Source organism: Calliopsis andreniformis, chromosome 10 (assembly GCF_051401765.1).
Source record: "Calliopsis andreniformis isolate RMS-2024a chromosome 10, iyCalAndr_principal, whole genome shotgun sequence".
In the NCBI taxonomy this organism is placed as follows: Eukaryota; Metazoa; Arthropoda; class Insecta; order Hymenoptera; family Andrenidae; genus Calliopsis; species Calliopsis andreniformis.
In genome coordinates this window covers 14,156,640-14,172,908 of record NC_135071.1, presented here as the reverse complement: position 1 = coordinate 14,172,908, position 16,269 = coordinate 14,156,640, and the positions used below count along the sequence as shown (strand labels likewise).

At 32.2% G+C, this 16,269-nt stretch overlaps 4 protein-coding genes across 6 annotated transcripts; all 4 read left to right on the top strand.

Moving 5' to 3' along the window:
- The first annotated feature begins 379 nt into the window (after nucleotides 1-379).
- LOC143184845 (hexamerin 70b-like) lies at nucleotides 380-1,190 on the top strand. The gene is made up of 2 exons (XM_076387362.1): nucleotides 380-595; nucleotides 843-1,190. Exons 1-2 carry the CDS (start codon nucleotides 380-382, stop codon nucleotides 1,185-1,187), a joined length of 561 nt encoding a protein of 186 aa, XP_076243477.1. The 3' UTR covers nucleotides 1,188-1,190.
- A 155-nt stretch (nucleotides 1,191-1,345) lies between these two features.
- Nucleotides 1,346-9,342, top strand: Hex70a (hexamerin 70a). Its single transcript, XM_076387214.1, has 11 exons — nucleotides 1,346-1,655; nucleotides 1,739-1,907; nucleotides 2,095-2,411; nucleotides 2,632-2,984; nucleotides 3,071-3,485; nucleotides 6,562-6,805; nucleotides 7,042-7,378; nucleotides 7,495-7,904; nucleotides 8,113-8,429; nucleotides 8,516-8,868; nucleotides 8,939-9,342. Exons 1-11 carry the CDS (start codon nucleotides 1,411-1,413, stop codon nucleotides 9,340-9,342), a joined length of 3,564 nt encoding a protein of 1,187 aa, XP_076243329.1. The 5' UTR covers nucleotides 1,346-1,410.
- A 745-nt stretch (nucleotides 9,343-10,087) lies between these two features.
- On the top strand, nucleotides 10,088-13,311 carry LOC143184843 (WD repeat-containing protein 43). The gene is made up of 7 exons (XM_076387359.1): nucleotides 10,088-10,319; nucleotides 10,834-11,328; nucleotides 11,446-11,887; nucleotides 11,984-12,290; nucleotides 12,420-12,664; nucleotides 12,909-13,083; nucleotides 13,179-13,311. The coding sequence occupies exons 1-6, from the start codon at nucleotides 10,122-10,124 to the stop codon at nucleotides 13,073-13,075; spliced, it is 1,854 nt and encodes a 617-aa protein (XP_076243474.1). The 5' UTR covers nucleotides 10,088-10,121; the 3' UTR covers nucleotides 13,076-13,083; nucleotides 13,179-13,311.
- Nucleotides 13,179-16,216, top strand: Betaggt-ii (geranylgeranyl transferase type-2 subunit beta). 3 transcript variants are annotated; one of them, XR_013002825.1, is made up of 7 exons: nucleotides 13,727-13,895; nucleotides 14,225-14,329; nucleotides 14,389-14,745; nucleotides 14,881-15,025; nucleotides 15,283-15,458; nucleotides 15,545-15,908; nucleotides 16,105-16,216. XR_013002825.1 is itself a non-coding variant. In XM_076387361.1 (6 exons), the coding sequence occupies exons 2-6, from the start codon at nucleotides 14,228-14,230 to the stop codon at nucleotides 15,761-15,763; spliced, it is 999 nt and encodes a 332-aa protein (XP_076243476.1). In that variant the 5' UTR covers nucleotides 13,179-13,311; nucleotides 14,225-14,227; the 3' UTR covers nucleotides 15,764-16,065. The 3 variants fall into 3 exon arrangements, 2 of the variants coding, with proteins under 2 accessions (XP_076243476.1, XP_076243475.1); XM_076387361.1 differs by lacking the exons at nucleotides 13,727-13,895; nucleotides 16,105-16,216 and adding an exon at nucleotides 13,179-13,311 and having other exon boundaries at nucleotides 15,545-16,065; XM_076387360.1 differs by lacking the exon at nucleotides 16,105-16,216 and having other exon boundaries at nucleotides 15,545-16,065.
- The last annotated feature ends 53 nt before the right edge of the window (nucleotides 16,217-16,269 follow it).

Here is a 16,269-nt window from a genome sequence, read left to right as displayed (position 1 = left end):
AATATTCGGGGGGTAAAATGTCTTCCTTTGAAATATCTTCCTTTGGTAGTAAAAATCTATATTTGTTCTTTAGTCTCGTGATATGTAAGAAAATTATATGTTATTTGAGGATGCGGTTCCTGGTTATCTTCGTACAAAAGGTTTCATTCAAACAATACCATGCAGGGATTGAAGAGGAATACACTTTGTGCTACCAGTATCAATATCCACTTGCGAAACGCAGCAAGGAGATGATAAGATGATTAGCTACCCTAACGACCTTATTTTAAATCAACCCTGATACATTATCGACCTATTATCGAGACATTTCGGACATTCAGCATGGTATATAAACTCAGAGATGATGCCAGGCGGTAACTCCGGTTCAGACGTTGAGAAAATGAAGTCCGTTTTGTGTGTTTTGGCTGGCCTGTGTGTCCTGGCGTACGCGTCACACCACGAGTCCCAGGTCGCCGACAAGAACCATCTCCTGAAGCAGAAAGCTGTTTACGAACTCTTTTGGCACGTAGACCAGCCTACTCTCTACCATTCGGAGCTTTATCAGAAGGCTCGCTCTTTCAATCTCCTCGAGAATGTCAACCATTTCTCTGACAAGGTATACTGACTTTCTATAACACTCATAATTATACATTAGCATATCTAGCTTTCTTGTAATAAGGAGAAAATAGGGGTTTACAACAATATAGCAAACGAAACTCTAGCATAAACTGAAACTATGTGGCTCTCGCCAGATGAGCTTATTTCAGAAATCTTCCTTATAAGTTTTCCCACGAGTTTCCAATAAAAAGAAAACTCTTTATAGTAGTTTCTGATTTTAGAAGAAATATAACAATTAATTACAGGAAGCAGTGAACGAATTCGTGGACCTCTTGAAACATGGAATGCTACCACGAGGTCAAGCGTTCACCTCGATGGATCCTGAGATGCTCCACCAAGCAGTGGTGTTGTTCCGTGTGCTGCACAGCGCTCAGGACTTCGACACCTTTTACAACGTTGCTGTCTGGGCTCGTTTCAACTTGAATGAATTGATGTACATCTATTCCTTGAGCCTTGCTGTTATCCACCGTCCTGACACCAGATTTATCAAACTGCCTCCACTGCAAGAGATACTTCCACACTTCTTCTTCAATGAGGATGTTATGCAGAAGGCTTACAATATTGCCATGGGTGATGTTGGTAAGTTGTGAAGCATAATACTTAAGTTTGATCTGTAATATTTACTTAGGAGGAATAGCAATCACAGGAGATTGCTCATAGAATCTCACACTAAGTGTAAAACATAGGACTGACCTAGTGTTAAAGAAGACTAGTTAGTTTTATTAAAATGGACACTCTAAAGTTCTCTTATCATGTATAAGTATTGAAACTAGTGAGAATATGAGAATATGAACTTATTTTTCAGGTTCAGGTATGAAGAAAACCGTGGGTGGAGTTGACAACTTCATAATCCCAGCAAATTACAGTGGCTGGTTCCCGGCCAGAGAAAACGTCCCCGAACAAAAGTTGAGTTATTTCACTGAAGATGTTGGTCTAAACGCCTTCTATTTCTTGATGAACCAGAACTACCCAATCTTCGTTCCTAGTAAAGGCGAAAATCTGGAAAGCCTTACTCGTGGTGAATACTACTTCTTCATTCACAAGCAACTCTTAGCAAGGTACATAGTAGAGACTTATACTGGTGATATTATACGATATCCTTGCTAAAAATTCAGGAAATTATTATTAAAATCTGTTCTAGGTACTACTTGGAGAGACTTGCAAACGATATGGGTGAAATTGAACTTCTCAGCGTATGGAAACCTATTACGAATGGATTCTATCCCTCGATGCACTTCCGCAATGGACTTCCCTTCCCTCAGAGAGAGAACAATGCTGTTGTGCCACTGCGCATGCAGAAACACATTTGGGTGAGACTTCTTTAAAATAACTGAAATCTTAGCATTAATTTCAACCATCTGCAGATAGTAAAATAAGCAAAATTTTACATTTCTTTGTGCGTGAAATTAATGCTAGCTCTTCACTTTTCATTATTATTAATGTGACACAAAATGAAGTATCTTATGACATAGATATTAATCCATAAAATCATCACAGATTCTGCAGGACCTACGCTCTAGAATCTCCAACGCAATTGACATTGGCTTCGCTATGGACACTAAAGGCAATCACGTTGACATTTACGGAGAGAACGGTTTGAATATCATTGGTAACATCGTGCAGGGTAACGCTGACAGCATCAACAAGAGATTTTATGGACAACTGGACACTCTAGCTAGGAAAATCTTCGGATTTGGTTTGGACAGCAATGTCAAGTACCAAATTGTACCAAGTGCTCTTCAAATTTTGAGCACCAGTATGAGAGATCCTGTCTTCTACAGTTTGTACAAGGGTATCCTCTCCTTCTACATGAGGTTTGTACTTTATCCTCCTTCAGATTTAACATCTTTTTTGATCACACTATCTATAAATATAACACATTAGGCATAATACAGACAGTATCCAAAAAAGCCAAAGGTGAATTTAGAAATTTAACGAGTAGAATAAAATAAAAAAAGACTTGGTTCATTGAAAAAGTAGAACAGAATAAGAAAAATAGAATAAAAAAATACTCTATTAAACGTCTTTTCTCAGGTACAAGGAACATACTCCAAAGTACTCGAAAGAGGAGCTGCTCTGCCCTGGTGTGAAAGTTGAATCAGTAACCGTAGACAAGCTTCTGACATACTTCGACGATTTCGACTCCATGTTGAACAATGGAGTATCCATTCGCAGTCAGAAGGAAGCCAGAGCTAGCCTCATTAAAGCTCGTCAACAACGTCTGAACCACAAACCATTCACCTACCACATTGATGTGAACAGTGAGAAGAACATGAAGGCAATAATTCGAGTCTTCCTTGGACCTAAATACGATGTCCATGGACACGAACTTGATCTCCCGAATAACTATATGAATTTCATGGAAATGGATGAATGGGTCGTTGATCGTACGTATACTCAATATAGTTACTTCGGCTAAAACAGAGATTTATTGAAGACACACTGGAACGATTAATGATTTTCTTTGTTTTAGTGAAAATGGGATCCAACAAGATAGAGAGAAGTAGCCACGAATCTATTTTCGTCATGCCAGACGAAGTTCCCAGCGATGTCTTCTATAAGAAACTCCTAGCCAGCATTGAAGGATCAGACTCCTTCAGCTACTCCATGCAACCATACGGTTTCCCTGACAGGCTCATCCTGCCCAAAGGTAAGAAGGAGGGTATGCCTTACAAGCTGTTCGTCGTAGTTTCGCCATTTGACGAAGCCAAGGCCGCACATATGGATTCTCCTATCTGGGGTCGCATGCTCCACGATGGACGTCCCATGGGATTCCCCTTCGACCGACCTGTTGATCCACTGCACTTTATGACGCCTAACATGTTCCTCAAGGATGTTGTCATCTTCCACAAGGAAGTGGAACAATTGAACGTCCCCGCTGAGTCTCCGTAAACATTGCTTTTAAGTTATTGATAGTTTTTCTATAAGAATAGAAAAGAGTAAACGAACGAGACAAATGTGTAAACTGATGGAATAAAGTAGATTGAAGATTATGTTTTCATTATTTTTATCTCATTCCTACGTCTGTTAAATTAATGTTGTGTGAATATTAAGGCTTATATATGTACTGCTTTTGTGAAATATCGTAATACTAGAACTCAGTTTAATGTGTTCAACTGTTATTTATGCATATATAATATATAAATACTTCTTTTATGCCTTGGAATTTTCCTCTTCTATTACTTCTACTAAATATAAGAAGTTCTAAGTATCTACTTGAAATAAAGTATCTATTTTCTAGAATCTACTATATTTGTATGTTACCTGGAGAGTCTCAGCATTATCATACATCCTGTGAGAGATTTAATACTTAGCATTTATGTTGATAAGTATTAAACACAAAAAAGAAACTGCTGATGGGCTTTCAAACTCTTCTTATAATAACTGAAACATGGATAGTCATTAAGTATTGATATTTTACTTTGGAAAATCCTACTGGATATGGAGTGTCATATGACACTTTGAGTACTGCTAAAAAAATTATGCAAATCACATTAAAGCTATGTTACACCATTCTAAGTATTGCACATTTACATATATTTCTAATATATGAATAAAAAAATTCTGTCCTAATTAATCAGCATACCTTGTTGATTGCATGCAACAATCACAATTCATCATTACCTAAATGACTGAGAATCACTACACCGAGGAAAGTGTGGAAACTGATGATTCAGGAAGAATGAAACTATAAACCAAAAACTTGACAGAGCAAATGACACTGTCGTCAGTACAAAGCTAGTGACAGAGATAGAACTGTATAGAGAAATTTTAAGTTTGTTTCATTTGAAGATGCTTCACTTTAATAGAACCACTATTTTGAGAGAAAGTAAAAGATTAAAAATGAGAAATCGCCAAAAATTTCTATTTTTAAGAATCCAGAGATGTCTTTTATTACTTTTTAAATGATTGGAGCGCGGTTATCAACAATAAAGAGTATTAATAAAGTATACTGTACACAATACAAAATAATGTATAAGTAAAAAACTAAATGATGCTGGGCTGTAGTTGTAGCTTTTTTCATTGTGTTTGTGCCTGGACCTACCCCCCAAAACATATCCCACAGTTTCAGATATGCCCTGTATAAATCATTGTTGCTATTGAAATCTCCTGCTATCGGATTTTTTTAAAGAAATTCTGACTTTCCACAAGCAGTACAATTACCTTCAGCAGACGGTCAAAGAACATTGATAATTATGTACGATACATAAATATACCAGCCTTCTTTTTATTAATAGATATATGTATTTTATCATATTAATATTCATGTATTAAAACAAAATACATGACAATACTATCATACCAATAAAAATATTTAATCATAGATTCCTAAACAGTTTATAGCGATAAGTATGTGAACTCTAGCGGCAAAAAATGTAATAAATACCAATAACATTCATTTAGGTGATAGTGCCAGTTGTTCAGAGAAGACTACATTTCCGGCATAAATCATCCAGTTATCACCCAGACAAAACAATCTTTGTAAATTATAGATTAATTAATAAGGGAGAGAGAAGCTATAAAGTGAAAGTACTTTGATAAGAACTATCAATGTGATAACGTGTTTTTATACAATAACTGTAGCTCTATGTATAATGTAAATAAAACATAAAAAAGTATACAAACACTTAAACACACTCATTGAAGTAATGTTTTTGTAAGTAGGAGTAAACTTTAAGTCTTTAGCTAATTACTTTAACTAATTGTATAAAAAATAATTTTAAATTATACAAAGAATTTTCAAATTCTTACCTAAGCTTCAAAATAGTATATTGTTCCTTACAAAACTTTTTAAATGACCCCTTTTGTTACCTGCTCTATAATATAAATTACTGAATTTGGCTTTGAACTTACACAAAAACAAGTACACATTGCTTCCTAATTTCAATAGTAAAATCTTGTGCATAATTTAAAAAAGAAGAACTTTATTTCTTTAAAACTTCAGTAATTGTATGTTCTCAAAGCGTCTTATTCGGTTGAAGATTAGCAATCTGAAAAAAAGAGAATAATTAATTCTTGCGAAAAATTCCTTGCAAATCAGATGGCCCCCCAATGTTAAAATGTCAAAGTGATTTTCGAGTCTGACCAGATAATTAGCTATTTACATGATTTAAATTTCTTACATTCGTGTAAACAAAATAGTGATAAGAAAAATCATTTTAATGCAGTAGGAAAATTATATTATATTTTTTGATAGGATATATTAACATATACTGTTATTTACATATTATTGAAAAAAAATGGTAAGTAACAACATAGGAAAATAAGAATAAAATAAGTTGTAAAAAACAAAAAGTGAAAGTAATAACAATGAAGATAAAGAATTATAAATAAAATTCTTCTTTGAGTTCATGAAATTGATTAAAATTAAGAAACTTAAGCAATCTTATACTCATTAAATTAAAATAGAAATTAATTGCAATATTTAAGAGTAAACAGATAGGTAAATGACAATTTTAAAATACAAAATATTATTGCAACAAATTTTCCAATCCGACCAACAATAAATTCACCCTATCATGCAAGTGTAATTCCGAACAATAAGATAAGGCCCATCAAAAAATTAAGTATCACATGATACTGCTAAATTAACTGAATTTTTTAATTAAAAGCACGCTATACTTTTAATATTGTCCTTGCAATTTCTTCAATATTTTCACTTTATGTATTAAATTAAATTTTATTTTACCAACCGAAACTGATTAATGGAAGCAAGTTGTTTAGATTGTTTTCATTCTAAAATTTAAAGAATTGCTTCTACAAATTATTAATCAAGACAAACTTCAAATGTACTAGTATATACAATGTTCTATATGCATACATACTGCTAAAATACTTATATTAAAAGATATCTGAGATTTGACTCGTTTACGTTATTGAACAAGCTGTTTGGCCTATAATAAATATTAAAGGAGGGGATGACAGAGTATAAAAGTGATTGCAAGCAGAGCATCCGCGCTTTAGGACTCCAAAGTTATTAAAGCAGAAAAATATGTTGCGATTGTGGCTACTGGGACTAGTAGCCGTTTCTTGTGTAACGGCAGAGTATTTCGACTTGAAAAATGCCGACAAGGATTTTCTACAAAAACAGAAGAAAATTTACAATCTACTGTATCACATTTCTCAACCTAGTGTGGTGAACCCGTCACTGTTGGATGAAGGCCGAGCATGGGACCTCGAGAACAACATAGACTCTTACAGCTCTCGGGTCAGTAATTCTATGAACCCAAAATTATTGTCAGAAATCCTTATTAATCACAATTAACAATATTTAACATTATATTTTTAATGTACAAAATATTGCTTACAGCTTGAAATTTGCTTGTTTGTATAATAGCAAAGACAAAGACTCTTAAAACATTTGACATTATGTATGAATTTGTAACTCTAACTCACATGAAAAATGGTTCATATGAATTAAATTAATCATGAAAAAACTTGTAGGCTGTTGTTGAAGAGTTTCTTGACATGTACAAACATGGAATGCTTGCCCGAGGAGATATATTTTCCATGTTTTACCCCAAAATATTGAACGAGATGGAGGCTCTCTTCAAGCTTTTCTATGCAGCAAATGACTTCGATATTTTCTACAAGACTGCTCTTTGGGCTAGAATTAATGTTAATGAAGGCCAATTTATTTTTGCTTTATATAATGCAGTTCTCAAGAGACCAGACACTAAATACATTCAACTGCCACCACCATATGAAATGTATCCTTATGGTTTCTTCAATGCAGAGGTTCTTGAGAAAGCACACCATGCAAAACTGTTCAGCCAGTCAGGTAATTCCATTATTTAATATTTCCTCATAGTTAACTTTATACAAATTTCTTTCAAAAATTCAACAAAAAAAATATTGTAAATTAATAGAAATTTTCTTGAATACTAACAATTTTAGATGCACAGAAGTCTGGAGAATATGAAGTCTATATAATCCCAGCAAACTATTCTGGCTGGTACCTCAATCGAGAGTACGATTTGGAAAACAAGCTGAACTATTTCGTAGAGGATATTGGGCTAAACTCTTATTACTTCTACTTCCGCCAGGACTATCCATTCTGGATGAATTCTAAGGAATATGGTTTTCCTAGTTATCGTGGAGAAGAATATCTTTATGGTCACAAACAATTACTTAACAGATACAATCTAGAAAGAATTTCCAATGACTTGCCTAGGATTGAAGACTTTGATTGGCAGAAACCATTCCCAATTGGCTATTATCCCAGTATGACCTACCACAATGGATTGCCACTTCCTCAGAGACCTTGCTGGAGCTCATTCCCTGACTATAAATTCAAATACATTAGGGTAAATATTAATAAGTTATATATTATGAATTCTATATCTTCTTTAACTTTTTGCATAAATATACACTGCATATTAAACACAATCTTATACACAATATTATTGCATTTTTCAGTGAAATTTAATTAGTATTTTAGCTTTTAAAAGAGTAATATTAGATTTTTTTCAAGAATCCTAATCTAATCCATTAAATTGGTTTAATTTGTTATAGGATATGAACAATGTAGAATCTAGAATAGCAGCTGCAATTGATTCTGGTTTCATGTTAAGTGCCGATGGTAAATGGCATAATATTTACAATAAAGAAGGTTTAAACATGCTTGGAAATGTAATTGAAGGCAATGCTGATTCTTGCAACAAGGCATTTTACAGCAGCATTGATATCCTTGGCAGAAAGATTCTTGGGTACAATTTGGAGCCTGCAAGCAACTACCAAATCATTCCTAGTGCTTTGGAATCTTTCAGCATCTGCATGAGAGACCCTGCATTCTATCGCCTCTATAAGAAAATAGTTGACTACTATCAAAGGTAATCATGTGAAACAATTTTTTAAAGGTATATGTATCCTTTCTTTTAGCATTTTCATTTCAATTAATACTATTTAATGTTTATAGGTATAAGATGCTCCAGAAACCATACAGCAAGGATGAAATTATATATCCTAGCCTGAAGCTTGAATCTTTCGCTGTTGATAAGTTAATTACATATTTTGATCAGTTTGATGCATCAATCAGTAATGGTTTAATGGTTGAAAATCAGGCAGAAGCTGAATCTTCTTTAATCAAAGTCAGACAATACCGATTGAACCACAAACCATTCTACTACCACATCGCAGTAGTCGCTGACAAACCAATGAAAGCAGCCATCAGACTTTTCCTTGGGCCAAAGTATGACTCTCATCACAAGATGATGGAGCTTCCAGAAAGTCTGAAGTATTTCTATGAAATTGACCAATGGCTTGTTGACTGTAAGTACTTTTACTTTTATATGATATTTATCCACATTTGTACTCAATTAATTTATTTTATCTTCAACAGTGCATTCAGGCTTAAACAAAATTGTACGTAACAGCAAAGACTGCTTCTTTTTGACACCTGATTCAGAATCCAGTGAAATATTCTATAAGAGAATATTAAAGGCCATAGATGGTGGTGAATCACTTGTTTACAATGAAAGAGTTGCTGGATTCCCAGAAAGACTGTTGTTACCAAAAGGCAGGAAAGATGGGATGCCATTCCAATTATTCTTATATGTTAGTCCAGTTTCTTCTGAATTCCTATATTCCTCCAGAATATGGGGTGATTACAAGATGGACAATAGATCCTATGGTTTCCCTATAGACAAGCCTATTCCTAACTTTGCATATGATGGACCTAACATGATGTTCAAAGACATCCTCATTTATCACAAAGACGAATCTGATCCAAATATTCCTTATTAATAATTCTTTTCCTTCTTGTTTCTTTTGTAATTATTTCTGTAATGATATAGTCTTGTAATAAATGTTGCTGTGTTTTCAAATTTATCCTTTTCTTTACTCTGTTACATTCTCTTCAAAACCAGTTTACAAAACATTATAAATATAGATTATCAAATATTCACAAAATTAAAAATATCCACAATAGAGTCTACATTTCTTTCTATTACATAGGATTGATTAAGTTGGTAAATTCATAATGCATTTATAGTTACAATGCCAAAGCTGACTACAAATATAAATTATACATGCAGATGAAAGTAAATATACTTTAATAGTATAATAAGTATACTTCTACAAAGTTAACTATTAAATTAACTATTTCCACAATAAATACGATTATATAAATGAAGTTACTTGGAACTCTTTGATAATATAATACAATAAAATCTAAAAAAAATATATAAACTAATTATACCACCTTTGCTAGATAATTATGGAACTGACTGCTGATTAACACGTTGCTGCCAAGTCCAAGAAGCAAATCAGTCATCGTATGTTGAAAAAATAAGATAAAATAGAGGTACCATTGCTTTGAACACATACATACATTCTAAAGAAATTTTAAACTTGTACGTTACTCCCATTTGCTAATAATATTCTTAAAATACATATAATCTACATACCTACATCGTACACTTTACAAAACACTTGATTTTGCTTACCTACAATCATTACTAAATTTGTGATATAACGTGGTTTTGAAGCGTCGATGCACAGTTCAAGTTCAAACTGGTTCAAACATGGCGACTGCTGCTAGTTGTTACGCTTTTTCTTCCGATAGTGAATATTTTGCATATTGTGGAAATGATGGAAAGTTGAAAATTTGGGACACTGCGACTGGTCGTCTAAAACAGGAATATGTTTCTAATTTCCATCTTTCTTTTCCGTGTTGCGCTTTGGCCTGGATTTATGTCAATTCTCAGTCAACAAATGCGACGGTGAGCCATGTGCTTTTTTATCTTGATTTAAATTTTTCTGTTTATTGGATTATAAATTTATTTTCAATAATATTCTTAAACAGAATATCTCAAAATTATATTCATATTCATCTCTTTTAAAAAGAAATATTTATATGTTTCTGATTAATTAAAAACTTTTAAGGTTAAATTTTATAAGTTACGTTTTCAATGCAGCTTATACTTTTTAATGATTATTATATGGAAATAAATGATGATAACTTTTTGAATATAGAACGCTTCGTAATAACATTTTTAAAATTACTAAAATAATGTTTGTTTAGTGTCTTTATTTAATACTTATTTTAGGTTAGGAGATATTTGTGAAGTTTCCACATTTATGTAGAAACTAATATTAAATTAACTGTTTCCAGAAAAATATTTTACTAATGGAAAGTTAGGATAATTGGATTATTTTAAGAACATTCTGTCCTTTTTGTCCTAAGTAACTGTAATAAAAGATCATTGTAATTACAAAATGAATATCTTTTTTCAGCCTTCACCATGGAAAAAGCGCAGAAAGAAGTCTATTTCAGAAGAGTCCAATCCCAAAGGCATTGTTGCAATGGGTTCCACAAATGGAAAAATTGCACTTTATGACACAACAACATCTTCAGTTACCACACAATTAGATGGTCATTCTGGCACAGTTACAGCAATAACTTGGTCTGAGAATGCTGGTTTGTTCAGTGCAGCAGATGACCACCACATAATTCATTGGAACATCAAAGAAAATGGGGTAAAATGTAAATGGAAATCTGGGAAAAAGAAAACAACATCCTTAGCAATTACAGCAGATGGAAAAAGTTTGTTGTCAGGAGAGAGGAATGTTAAGTGGTGGGATCTGGCTACTAAAAAATTAATTAGGACATTTACTGGTCATGCTAATCAAGTAACATGTCTTTGTACTGTTAATATGCCATCTGGAAATAATTATGCTATTAGTGGAGCCTATGGTGATGGTTGTCTTAGTGTATGGACTTTAGATGAAGTAAGTTATGCTTGTTTTTTAACTTTATTTAAATAATAACTCAATTGGTAACTTCAGTATATATTTAAAATTATTAGATTTAATATGTTTAGCTTTGATATTCAAAACTACTTTCAGCACAGCAATGAGAGAACTCCTGTAACAAATTTAACTCTCCAAGATGATGCAATAAGCATTTCTACAAATGTATCAGAAGATTCTCAGGTGACTGTACTAGTAGTAACTAGGTCTGGACAATCACAGTTATTTCAGTACCAACCGAATGGCCATACAAAACCTTTGAAACCAAGCTTAAATGTTGCAGTAGCTTCTGATATAAATCAAAAAGATAGTGTCCAACAAATTTCTATTTTAAATGCAAAATTAACAGATGACCAAAAATTACTTTTAGTATATGGTACATACATTAGCCCTATATTTGAAAGGGTGATTCCAGACTTTTCTGATAAAGTACAGTGCTTGGTACGCTCAGACAATAGAAGAAATAAAGATAAAAAAGAAGAAATTTCCAAAGTGAAAACCGCTGTAATTGCAGACAACGTTGAGTATCTTGGACCAGGTATTTCTCCTTTACTAATTTAATGTAGAATTGAAATTTAATTAATTGCATAAAAATTTAAAAAAATTTAATTTAATTATTTAATGTTGTGTTTAGGATTACTCACGACCTCGCCAAAAAGGAGTAGAAATAATTCTGGATCACAGTTGTTATTAAAAGATAGATTGGAAAACCTTAGTTTAAATGCAGAAACCAGTTCTGAAGGGAAAACTACTGGCACAGGTAGCAATAGGGCACAACTTCTGATTCAAGGCTTGAATAGTAAAGATAAGACTATTTTGAGTAATATTTTTCTTACCAAGAACGAGTCCATTATTAGGAACACTATTATCAAACTACCAGTACAAGCTATTGGACCACTACTGAAAGAGTTGACCATATTGCTTCAGGGCAAAACCTACACGTAAGATTTTTCCAAAATTAATTAAGTTTTACTTACCTTTAATTAATTACTTATGTTTAATTTAAAAGCTACAATCATAAATATACATTTAGCTTATTTATTTGTAACTGTAGTATTTTCTAATTGTAGAAGCAAAATTGCTGTGAAATGGTTGGAAGCATTATTGATGGCCCATGCGGGTCAGTTTTTATCACAAGCAGATCTTATGGAATCGTTTGGTCCAATTTTGAATTTAATAGATGCTAAATTAGCTTTGCTGTCGGAAGTAGCAAAGCTTAAAGGTCGTGTCTCTCTCGTTACTGGCCAAATTTCTCAAACTGTTGAAGAACAACAAAAGGATGTTACTGAAAATTGCCTTGTTTATCAAGATTCAGGTTTGCAATAAAAATCTTGCCCTCATATAAATCTGGGATTTTTCCTATTTGCGTCTGACGCCTGCGGCCAGACATTGAAAAGCACACATTATTTTATAATGTTAGTCTGATCTACTGCATTTGTTAATCGTAGCAACAGACATATATATAAGAAATCCCACTTTAATATGAAAATGATTGTCGATACTTACGAATTTTTATCGATTATTTGAAACTGAGATTTAAAAAAGGGAAATTCATACAGATTCTTCAGATGAAGATGGTGGAATGGAAGATGAGGATCTTGAAAGTGAATCTGATGAACATTGGGATGAGATATCGAATCAAGGAGATGAAGATGATCAGGAAGAACAAGATGAGGATGTCAGAAGTACAAATTCTGACGAAGATAACAAATCTATATCCAGTTAAACACAAATGTAGGTGAAACTTCAGACTATGTAATATCAACAAACTAACACATTATCTTCTTTTATAAATGATTACTAAGATTCTGTGTCATCTTTTGTTTCAGTATTCATATTCCTGGATATAATAAACACAGAAAAAAAAGGAAAATATGAAATGTTAAATAAATGAAGTTTTTCTACATAAACTGTCCATTTCCATTATCATTTGATATATATTCCACTTACTTAAATTTGTAGGTAGGTTTACATATATTTATACTTTTTTTCTTCAAATGCACTTCCTATTTAAAACTGATGAAGCTATTAATTTATAATTTAAAAATCAATGTTTTATTAACATAAGAATAGAAGGAAATGCCTATGGGATATTTAATTAGTTTAGATTAGGTTAAAAAAATATGCAATTTACATAAATTGTGATTTTAGCAAGAACTTCTACCTTTCTTTACTATTTGTTTTTTTTCTGTTATAGTTACTAGAAATAATTTTCTCTGTAACAATCAGTAATAGATATTTATAAAAGAGCGTGAATAATTTTATTATTTCTATGAAAATATATTAAAAATTACCGTGTTTTATAATTATTTAACTATAACCTAAAATTTTCATAACCTATCGTACTTTGAATATTCGCGGGTTCTTTTCATTTATGGAAGTGTTACTTGAAAGGTTGAGGTTAGGTATGCATATGATATTTCATGCGTTACTTAAGAATTTATGTTGAGACACTAAAGGCGTGGTGTTTCATTCATTATTTAATTAAACCTATGTAATTTGGTGAAACGTGATTAATATTAATTTTAGTCGAATATTATAATATGGTGAGTAAAATAGTGTTTCAATAAAAACACTTAGAGGTTATGGATTGTTCCTTACGAACATAATTTTTAAAATATAATTATTAATACTGTAGTGTTGATATTACCACTAATATCCAAGCAAATAATTCTTATTATCATCATAATAATGATAATACGTATTGTCTATTTTAGAAAATGATATAAATATTAAAATACTGTTTCTTTCCATCTATTGTAAATACTATATTTTAATTTCCGACTCCTACATTATCATTAATTATATTTATTTCAGCTTTATATTAAGTTTCATAGAAACGACAAAATATTTAAACCTTTCTTTCATTTTTCAGCAAATGATAAAACATGACATTGACCTTCCAACTACAATCCCTGATCTGCTATTGGAAAAACATGCAAACTTTCTACTTTCCTATGGCACTGATAAGGATGAATATGTAAGTATTCAAATAATATATTTTCTATAGACTATAAAAAAACATTGTAATGATTGCAGATATATTGTATGATGGAGCACATGAGAATGTCTGGCATATATTGGGGTCTAACAGCATTGGATCTTATGGGAAAGCTTGAAGACACTAATCGGAATGAAGTCCTCGAGTTCATAGCTCAATGCCAAACTGAAAGTGGAGGCATAGCTGCAAGTTTACATCACGATGCACATATTCTTTATACCCTGAGTGCAGTACAAATACTTTGTATTTACGATGCTTTGGATACTATTGATGTGGAAAAGATAGTGAAATATGTGAAAGAAAGGCAACAACCAGATGGGAGTTTTGCTGGTGATATTTGGGGAGAAGTTGATATTAGATTTTCCTTTTGTGCTGTGGCGACTTTGTCCCTTCTAGTTAGTATAACTTTGGAATATGAAAATATAAATGTAGAATACAAACTTGGAATACAAAAAATAATTATGAACTATATAAGTATTGAATAGATTCTCCTCTATTTATTACTTTTACTTTCAAAACTATTGTTTCAGAATCGGCTAGATGAGATAGATGTTGATAAGACAGTTGAATTTGTAATGAAATGTATGAACTTTGATGGTGGCTTTGGATCAAAACCAGGAGGTGAAAGTCATGCTGGCATGATTTACTGTGGTATTGGACTCCTATCGATAACTGGTAAGTCTTTCTATTTTCTTTAAAACTATCAATAAAATAGAATATATAAATGTAAAGCACAAAAATCACAATTTCAAATTCATATCATTACCCTATTCATATTAATTATCTCCCAGGAATTATTCAACCTCACCTCACAATAGAGTCAAGTCTTTTACAGGGTTTACAGTTCATAGAAAGTGAACAAAAAAAAAACCAAAAACGTAAAAAACGAATGTGAGAGTTATAAAGCTATTGTACGAAAATAATGTTCGTAGGTTGCCTTAATTTAGTAGATGCAGATCGACTAAGTTGGTGGCTTTGTGAAAGGCAACTTTCTTCTGGAGGTTTAAATGGTAGACCAGAAAAGTTGCCTGATGTTTGTTATTCTTGGTGGGTTCTTTCTGCACTTACCATTCTCGGACGACTTCATTGGGTTGACAAGGATCGCTTGGTGTGTACATCCAAAAATTGTATTTGAACTGCGATTAATCTGTAGGAAGCAGTAAATAAATAAATAATGTTCTTAATGACCTACAGGTGAAATTCGTGTTAGCATGTCAGGATTCAGAATCAGGAGGATTCAGTGATCGTCCAGGAGATGTTGCTGATCCGTTCCACACTCTGTTCGGATTGACTGCGCTTTCTCTATTAAACGCTGACTACCCTATCAAACAGATCAACCCTACATACTGTATGCCAGAATATGTTATTCAGAGGCTACAGCTCAAACCCGCAAGATTAGACAGAAACGATTAATAATTGAATTAAAAACCAAATTTTTTACTATATTTCAGTTTTTATGAAATAATATAGTGATGGAAATACGAGGGTAATCTTTTACACCAATTTATTTATTAAGTTTGTAACTTAATACAGTTATATTTTCCACTTGTCTCAACTAGTAAGCATAGAATATAATAAATAATTAAATTTATTAATTTCAGTAATTGAAATGATTAATCGTTAAGGATTTAAAAACAATTTCTTAACAATTTTTTCATGTACATTCAATAAAAAGTCCTTTAAGTATGAATGTATGAATAAAAAATGGTTTAAGCTTTCAAACACATTTTTATTTTAAACATATACTGTTACAGGATGGAGTAAAGCAATTACCTAAAGTAAGTTCGTCAGGACTGTTACATACTATAAGAAAAATAATACAATTGCTATGAAATTTCTACATGAGATACAGGTTCAGAATTTTTCTGAATGAATTGGACAATATTGATACAAATTGATGCAATATCCATATTTCTATG